General features: G+C 35.8%; 1 protein-coding gene across 1 annotated transcript in view; it reads right to left on the bottom strand.

Annotated features, from left to right (window-relative positions):
- LOC107725110 (fibroblast growth factor 10-like) overlaps nt 1-7514 on the bottom strand; it is a 15060-nt gene extending 7546 nt beyond the window's left edge. The window contains exon 1 of the mRNA XM_016534262.1: nt 6878-7514. Within this exon, the coding sequence (XP_016389748.1) occupies nt 6878-7208 (331 nt within the window). The 5' untranslated portion in view covers nt 7209-7514. The remainder of the gene's footprint in view (nt 1-6877) is intronic.
- Between the last annotated feature and the right edge of the window lie 2401 nt (nt 7515-9915).

Raw genomic sequence — 9915 nt, 5'->3', positions numbered from 1 at the left:
CAGAAAAACATGGTATTACCACTGTGCAAGTAAAAAAAAAAGTGTATATGTTGGGAAAAAACATGGTATTACCACTGTGCATGTTAAAATTGTGATTTACCTTAGTATATATTGGGGGGGGGAAAATAAATAAAGTGGTATTACCACTGTATGTGTTAAAAAATGTATATATGTTGGGAAAAATGTGGTATTAACACTGTACATGTTATAAAATACGATTTAACTTAATATATGTTGGGAAAAAACATGGCATTACCACTGTGCATGTGTTTTTGAACATTTTTACCTTAGTATATGTTGAAAAACAACAAAAAACATGATATTACCATTTTTCATGTAAACATTTTTTTACTTTAGTATATGTTGGGACAAAAAACATGGTATTACCACTGTGCATGTTTTTTTGTTTACGTTTGACCTTAGTATAGCCTATGTTGAAAAACAACAAAAACATGGTTATTACCATGTTTCATGTTAAAAAAGTATGATTTACCTTAGTACATGAAAAACATGATAACAACAACATGCACAAATATTCAGTGTCTGTTGGTCTTTTTTAGCATGTGGTTTAGTAAGCATGAGCCAGTATTAGCATCAAACACCAGTGCAGTCAGACAGACAGCAGACTCCCGCTTTATCAAACAGCATCAGGATACACGTGGGACAGCTTTACACTGAAATCCCCATAAAAGCTCATAAATCTGTCGGGAGTCTCTCTCAAGGACAGACCAGACGCTGTGTTAAACACCCCCACTGCGCTATAATCATTAGTCTGATTCAATTCCTTAAAACTTTTACATACAATTCAACCTGCCATACTCAATGTAGGACACCAGCAAAGCTCTAGTTTTTAGTTTTAGTGTAGAACAAATAATGCTAAAATCCACTGCGAGACGTTTATATCCAACCAGTTTAAATCTAATAAAATTACATTTGGTGTTACAGCTGTGTAAAAAAAAATTTAAGTTGCTGTTGCTGAAGTCAACAAGAAACATTTTACTTAAGTAATGTGAACAGGAGTGAATAAATAAGTGAATAAATGGCAATAAAAATAAATTGATTGACACAATTTTGAAAAATAACAGTTATTGGTGTTGTCAGCTGAAAAATAAAGTCGTTTTGGAGGCAAAGTTATATATTTCGATAAAAGATTAAAAAGGCAAACCAAGTTTTCATTGGAATATGAAAAAAACACTAAAAATAAAACTCAATTTTGATTTTGTGTTTCTACCTGATGGGATCCTTAACAATTGCTTTTCATAAACTGAAGTATACAGAATTATATTACCGTAAATAGCATTTTATTTCAATGCGGACTACCGTTTAAAAGCGTGCGGTCGGTTTTTAATGTTATTTTAATGAAAGAAATCTCTTATGCTCACCAAGGTTTCATGCAATTGATAAAAAATACTGTAAAATCAGTAATATTGTGAAATAGTTTTACAATTTCAAATAACTGTTTTCGATTTGAATATATTTTAAAATGTAATTTATTCCTGTGATGCAAAGCTGAATTTTCAGCATCATTTCTGCAGTTGTCAGTCTCACCTTTCAGAAATCATTCTAAAATGCTGATTTTCTGCTCAAGAAACATTTCTTATTATTATCAATGTTGAAAACAGTTGTGCATGCTTAATATTTTTGTGAACTTTCATTTGAAATAGAACCTATAAATGTCTTTACTGTCACCTTTGATCAAATTTAATGCACACTTGCTTAATAAAGTATTAATGTTTTGAAAAATAAATAAATATTTCTGAATGGTATAAGTGTACATCAAGTATGCTTTTTTTTTAATGATTTTAGACAATTTCTTGCAGCATTACATTAAAGGAGACATATGAAAACACAATAACGGCGCTGTGGGTGTAAACTTACAGATTAAGGGGCGGTAATATTATAATGAGATCCCTTTGCCACGTCACCAAGGGAGCGAAATCAGACGCGCTCATTTTCTCAGACGCTTGCAGAAAAAGGCTTCCCAAAACAAAGTTACTGGGTTAATCTTTTTCACGTTTCCTTGGTTGGTAGATGCACTGGGGACCTGGAAAAGTCAGATTTTCATGATATGTCACCTTTAACATAATGACCCGCATCTAACATTATCCGAAAAACAGATTCATTGATGCATTTGTGACATGAGCTGCTGAAGTAGTGCATCATGGTCCTCAGAATGAACAAGTCCTCAGAAGCACAAAGGCCAGTGTTTCCCAAATCATGTGTCTTGCCTAAGGACAGCATCACTACTGCAGTATCCATTTCCACCAACACTGGATCTGCGCTATAAAGACTAGTGTAATTTCACCCGCCGAGGGCTATTCTTTTGTCGGAGCCCATTGCTGACCGTGAAAGATGCTCACCTTTGATGTGTCGCGAGCGATATTCACATCACGCCATTCATGAAACTCTGCCTGCAGACTCACAGTAGCTGCTCTGTTTCTAACTCGGACGTATCCGTAATGGTGGAAATCACGCACAGGATGTGATGCACTACACGCAAATATGTTTAAGATATGTCAACATGTATAATCTTACAGGAGAAAAAGAAAAATCCAAGACCTTTTCAACCATTTAATTGCATATCGGTTGAATATTGCAAATTGCATATTGGTTAAAAATGCATTGGACAAAAGAGAATTTTGTTTCTCAAAGACAGAATTCAGAGTCAGTAAATGTTTTTTTTTTTTTTCACAAAGAAATTAATTCATTTGTTCAGCAAGGATGCATTAAATTGATCCAAACTGACAGTAAAGACATATGTGACCCTGGACCACAAAACCAGTCATAAGCGTCAATTTTTTGAAATTGAGATTTATACATCATCTGAAAGCTGCATAAGCTTTCCATTGATGTATGGTTTGTTAGGATCAGACAATATTTGGTAGAGATACAACTATTTGAAAATCTGGAATCTGAGGGTGCAAAAAAATCTAATCAAAAATTAGGTTTTGATATATTTACGGTAGGAAATTTACAAAATATCTTCATGGAGATCGATCTTTACTTAATATCCTAATGATTTTTGGCATAAAAGAAAAATCTATCATTTTGACCCATACAATGTGTTTTTGGCTATTGCTACAAATATACCCCAGCGACTTAAGACTGCTTTTGTGCTCCAGGGTCACATATATATGAATGCAAAATATTTCTATTTCAAATAAATGTTGTTCTTTTGAACTTTCTATTCATCAAAGAATCCTTAAAAAATAATGCATCACTGTTTCTGTAAAAATATTAATCTGCACAACTATTTTCAGAAATGTTTCTTGAGCAGCAAATCAGCATATTAGAATGATTTCTGAAGGATCATGTGACACTGAAGACTGGAGTAATGATGCTGAAAATTCAGCTTTACATCACAGAAATAAATTACATTTTAAAAATATATTACAATAGAAAGCAGTTATTTTAAATGGTAATAATATTTCACAATATTACTGTTTTTACTGTATTTTTAATCAAAGAATCTGTGATCAGATTTGCTCAAGATACTGAACCTGCAATCAAAACCCAGGGATCTCAATATGAACTCGAACATTTCTCATCAAATTCAGCTGCTCCACATTCATTTTACAGCTCTGTACTCATATTGTGTGTGTCAACAACTGTCTCATTTGTGCCTATTTTTACCTCTTTCAGGATAAACATCTGAGATAAAGTGGATATGGTGGAGCAGTAACATGTTCCTCTGGGATCACATGTTGATCACTGACACATTTGTTTTGCTCGTTCTCACCGTCAAGAACTTTAACCAAATGTGATGTTTGAGTCTCTCAGGAGGCTCTTTAGGGCTGGTTAAAGTTGAGAGCAGTTAAGTGAGAACATGTGTATTACTGCTGCTGTTCCTGACACACACACACACACACACTGTAAGTTCACTCCTATAGAAATAAGAGCAACCAGCTGTACTGTACACCGCTTAAATTAGCTACTCGCTTGTGAATAAATGAGTTGTGAAATTCAGAAAGACGGGGTTAAAAAGGCACAGAGCTATAGAGAGATCCATATATGTTTATGTCACTCTAATGCTGTTTCTAAGGCATCTTTGCTAATAAAAGCACATAAAACTAGAGCTTACCAATGCAAAACACACTGACACAATGCTAAGGTAAGCATGTGTTTGCTTGGATGTTCTGAGTGCTTGCTAGGGTGTTCTGGGTGGTTGTTTCCTGGCGTAAGTCAAATGGTCTCTCAAGTCTGTTTTATCATCCATCAGGCAGAAAAAGTCTGATCACCTGATGATGATTGCTGATGATGTTTGACTTTAGCTGGGTGTAGTTTGCGTAGTCTGGTTGAGTGTTGTGTGTCTGTGTCACAGATGAGACTATCAGGACACACACGCACAGATCTGACAGACATTTCCTCTGAGGGTTACATGTTAATCAAGTTACATGTTTACACATGATGTCACAGTGATGTCTGATGCTAGACAAACACACATTGCCCCCTAAAAGGATAACTCAGGGGCCCAGTACATTTCCATGCTGATCTCAAATAAACTAAAAAAATATTATGACTAGAGTGTGCACTTTCTTAAATGTTTAGAAAAAAAAAAATGTTTTTTTTTTTTTTTTTTTTTACAAAAAGATTGTACAAAACAGAAGCTAAGGAGGTCAGATCAAAATGTTATTGCTCGGAGGTTGCTCTTTTAGCTCAAAATACTTTACATTGGGTTTCATCAAAGATTTTTCTCCTAAAAGAAGAAACCAAATGACTAATATATGCACACTTGAAGTATTGATATGTACACCCGAGGTACTAATATGCACATTATAGGTACTAATATGGACATTTTAGGCACTAACATGCACACTTTAGGTACTAATATGTACACTTTAAGTACTAATATGCACACTTTAGGTACTAATATGTACACTTTAAGTACTAATATGCACACTTGAGGTACTAATATGCACATTTTAGATACTAAAATGTACACTTTAGGTACTCTTATGCACACCTGAGGTACTAATATGTACACTTGAAGTACTAATATGCACACTTGAGGTACCAATATGCACATTTTAGGTTCTAATATGTACACTTTAGGTACTAATATGCACAATCTGGGTACTAATATGTACCTTTAAGGTACCCTAATGGATCCTTTAGGTACAAAGGTGTACCACCCCAGTGACAGCTTTGAGATATCTTGTCATGGCACAGTTTGAGACCTTGTTGAGATCTCTTCTGAAACCCAAGAGGAGACATAATTTTTGTCAGGGGACAATCTGAGAAACAGTAGACTTCTCACTGCTGTCTAGGAGAAACAACACAAACAACCATACATGCCTAAATCAAGATGCCCCGTGGCGTTAAAAAGGAAGGGATGTCAGTGCGAGACACCAGACAAACACACACGCACACATGCACACACACACACACACACAGAGGAAACAGGAAGACCCTTATCTGCACATGGGCTCCATATGAGTAATGGCTAATTAACTTGTTCAGCGTAAAACACCGAAAACACATTGTGCATCTCCCTGATGGGCTTATAATACTTGAAAACAAACCAGAGACGATCAAATAAGAGATCAATGACTCTGTTAGGTATATACACAGCCATTGCAAACAAAAGCTTAACCTTTGATCACATTATAAAGGATGTGTTTCCTCCTTTGCTGTGTCAGGGGAAACATTTACGGCAATATGTGGGTTAATTGCTCTCAGGTTTCTGGGTGTCAGGACACAATTATGCATTTAAAAGGATATTGCAGCCAACAGCACCATTCCTTAACGGCCCATTAATTTTGTTTGTTTTATTAGAGTGGCTAATTTCATTTATGGGGTTTAAATATTAGTAATATTATTCCTGTGTGGTTCATTTAGACAGACCAGACCAGCCTGAATTTAGTTTGACATCAGGTGTTTTGCTTAGATATAATTTGCAATAAATTGCCATTTGCAAAAGGTTTTTAACAAATATTGCAGACTATAGAAATGTTGTGAATAGAATAGAAAGCCTATATAATAGAAATGCCATAAAACATTTGATTTATATGCACATTTAAATGTAAAAATGATCTATTATTAACAATTTTATTATGAAAAAGTTATAAAAAAAGTCATTCCTTTAATTATAAAAGTAAAGTTTACCTATAAAAGTAATAATATTCCTAAAGGATTTTCTGAATTTAAATTTAAATGAATTAATAAATGTATTCATTTAATTAGAATTTAATTCATTCACAATTTCACAATTAATTGAATTTAATTCCATGTCACAATAATCAATATTTTTGCCTGTAATGACATAACCCAGAAAAAAATCCATAAATGAAATAAACATATAGCCTACTGAATCTATCTATCTATCTATCTATCTGTCTATCAATTAAAATGCATTAAAGTACTTTCAAACTAATTAGACACTTCTTTAAACTTTAGATATTTTCAGAAATATATTCTCAGAAATATTAACAATGCATCAATAACTACATCAACTACTGACCTGTTAAACATATGATATAGGCAATTAAGAATTAATAGAGTTTAAAACGAATTAAACCAAATGAATGGCCTGTAATTTTTCATCTTCTTATTATTATTATTATTCACATCGGAATGTTTTTTTTTTTTTTTGACGTGATTTAAATCTAAATGACACAATTTAGTTCATAACTTTACCATTACCAATTTTATTGCATGATTAGTAGGCTACATCCAAACACGTCAATTGTCAAATTTTAATAAAACTCTAAATTGTGCCTTTTTCGTGCCTTCCCTGATGAATGCATTTTCTTAACAGTTAAGGTGATGTGCACGTGATAACGTTTCCAAACACTCGCAATCGCGACGTTTTTGTTTGGCCACAACTGAAGTGATTCTGAATAAACGCAGTGTTGCTATTTATTATTAGGTGACTCACTGTAGGGATCGTCTTTGCTCTTGGTGCCGTTGACTCTCCCGTCTTTCCCGATCCTAAGGAAGAACTTCTGGAAGGAGAAGAGTTTCCTCTGGCGCACGTCTCCCTGGAGGTGCACGTAGCTGCGCACATGCCGGCCGGAGGTAGAGGCGGAGGCGGAGGCGGATGCGGATGAAGAGTTGGCTACCCTGAGCGCCCGATGCACGGAACATGCGCTGCCGCAGGTGACGCTGGACGCGAAGATCACGGAGACGGCGAGAAGATAGACGACACACACCGACCAGCATGCAGACACACTGTTACTCACTGTCCATCTCCTCATGGTACTCCTCATGGAACATGCTGCTCAGTGAATGTGCATGGATGCCTCTCGCTCCAGAGAACTCCACTCAAGACTGGTGAAGAAAGCATGAAGTTGTGGAATTAGGCTGAAGAGCGAGTCTGTGAAGCTTCTGATGCTGAGATAAAGCGCTTTATTAATCCAATTTGGGAATGATTATCAAGGCAGCACTTATTCCTCCTGCGTTTCCTGGGAATGTGCGTCAAAACGACCCTGTTCGTGGCATCCAGTCTTCTGATGTGATCTCTTACCTCCAGGAGGTTCACAGAAATGCTGCTGTCTCTCTCTCGGTTCCTCACCCCTCCCTACTCCTTGTCTGTCATTCGGTCCCTTCCTCTATTCTCACACTCACATGAAGCATTTGCTCCTCCTTGTCGTGTTCCCCCCCCCCAGAATTCCCTCCGTTCGGGGTCTGTAGGTGCGGGGTTTGTCTGATAGGGCTTTTGTGAATGGCTGTTATCTGGAGCTCTTTGATAGTGGACTAGGAAAAGAGCACAGACGCTTGAGAAGATGAACAAACCTAACCAGAGGCCACTCTTGATTGGTCCCATCTGATGATAAGAAGCTTTTAGTTTGATAAAAATTTCAGAATCATCATGTTTCGTCTTTTCTTTTGTCGCGGATCACGTCCCTTTCACCTCATACAATATCCTGAGGTCTAAATCAACAGTGCTTGAAAAGACAAGACGTTGGTTTTGTCTGTTACACATTACATGTCATTGATATTCTGTGGAGCGTGTCTGTGAATTGATTATTTTATTAGAACCACAGGCGTTTAATTAACATTTCAATGAAGAAAGCAATCAAAAGCAAAAGATCTTATAGTCAAATTTACGAAAATTCTACACTCTAAAAAATGCTGGGTTAAACTTTTTGAGTAAACTAGAACAAGAACTAAACGCGCCTCCATTTCAGCCCTCAAAACTCAGTGGAAAAGTTGACTTCTACAAAGATCATTGATCCCACAGTTTTATGGTGTATTGATGAACTGAAATGTGTTTCCAGTGACCAATGGCTTGTGTGGTTTGGTTTATCTGCCTTCTCAAACATCACTATCTTATCTGCACTTCCTGCTTTGTTTCCCCTTAAAAGCCTTTTCTGGATTCTTCACTGGAAGTGAGGCTGGCTTGTTGCCCCTCTATCTGTTTATTTTTTCTTGAAATATGCAATCATAAAAAATCATAGTGCTGTAAACCTTATCCAGTCTAGTCACACATTCCTGCATTTTAACATGCTGCAAGTGTGCAACATGCTTTGCTTTCTGTGAGGCTTTATTTTTTGTAACCCATGGATAAAACTAAAATCAAATCAAATGCTGTGGTAGCCAACAACCACCCCGTTTGTGATCTCACGGTCGTGGATTTTATTTGAAAAACATGCAATAGTCAATGCAATTGAAATGTGGCCTTTCCCGTCTCCTTTTTTGGGCCACATGTAATATAAGAAAGATTTAGAGGACTTGTGCAGAAGCTAGAGGTCTATCTTTCTCTGTGATCTGGGTTTTAACGGTTAGTTTTATCATGATAGATCTATCTCTTGGTAATGCTCTTCAAATCCAGTTAGAAACAGCACAGTTACCCGACTTCCAATGACAGACTTACATCAAATAACAGCATGCTTACAAAAAACATTGCATAAAAGTACAGGTACCGTTTTTTATTTAATTTAACAAAACTAAAAAATAAATGCATAATTTGTTACATAGCCAAAGCCTTTTCTGGATTCTTCACTGGAAGTGAGGCTGGCTTGTTGCCCCTCTATCTGTTTATTTTTTCTTGAAATATGCAATCATAAAAAATCATAGTGCTGTAAACCTTATCCAGTCTAGTCACACATTCCTGCATTTTAACATGCTGCAAGTGTGCAACATGCTTTGCTTTCTGTGAGGCTTTATTTTTTGTAACCCATGGATAAAACTAAAATAAAATCAAATGCTGTGGTAGCCAACAACCACCCCGTTTGTGATCTCACGGTCGTGGATTTTATTTGAAAAACATGCAATAGTCAATGCAATTGAAATGTGGCCTTTCCCGTCTCCTTTTTTGGGCCACATGTAATATAAGAAAGATTTAGAGGACTTGTGCAGAAGCTAGAGGTCTATCTTTCTCTGTGATCTGGGTTTTAACGGTTAGTTTTATCATGATAGATCTATCTCTTGGTAATGCTCTTCAAATCCAGTTAGAAACAGCACAGTTACCCGACTTCCAATGAGAGACTTACATCAAATAACAGCATGCTTACAAAAAACATTGCATAAAAGTACAGGTACCGTTTTTTATTTAATTTAACAAAACTAAAAAATAAATGCATAATTTGTTACATAGCCTCCATGTACATAATATTTTTTTAAATAAAATATTTCTGAAACTAAAATCTCAGGGGTGAATTTTTTAAACATGTTTCTAACAGTCACTGTGCAGTTGAAATGCACAAGACGGAATTTCTCAGCCGATACCGCAATAGCCGATTATTCAGAATGATGTGTGCACATGCCGATACCAGTAGTTTTCTTAAGGAACAAAAATCTTTCAAGTAATGCTGTAAGCTACACAGGAAGCCCTTTCCTTTGGTACATAAAATTAGAGGTTAAAATGAACAACAATAGCCTATTATAGTCATTGCTATTTATTTATGTATTTATTTAAGATATAAGCACACTCAAAAACAACAACAATATATATATATATATATATATATATAC

The sequence above is a fragment of the Sinocyclocheilus rhinocerous genome, unplaced genomic scaffold (assembly GCF_001515625.1).
Source record: "Sinocyclocheilus rhinocerous isolate Xijiao unplaced genomic scaffold, SAMN03320098_v1.1 scaffold1295, whole genome shotgun sequence".
Lineage (NCBI taxonomy): Eukaryota > Metazoa > Chordata > Actinopteri > Cypriniformes > Cyprinidae > Sinocyclocheilus > Sinocyclocheilus rhinocerous.
The sequence above is the reverse complement of the archived record's forward strand: the minus strand, read 5'-3'. Positions and strand labels throughout refer to the sequence as shown.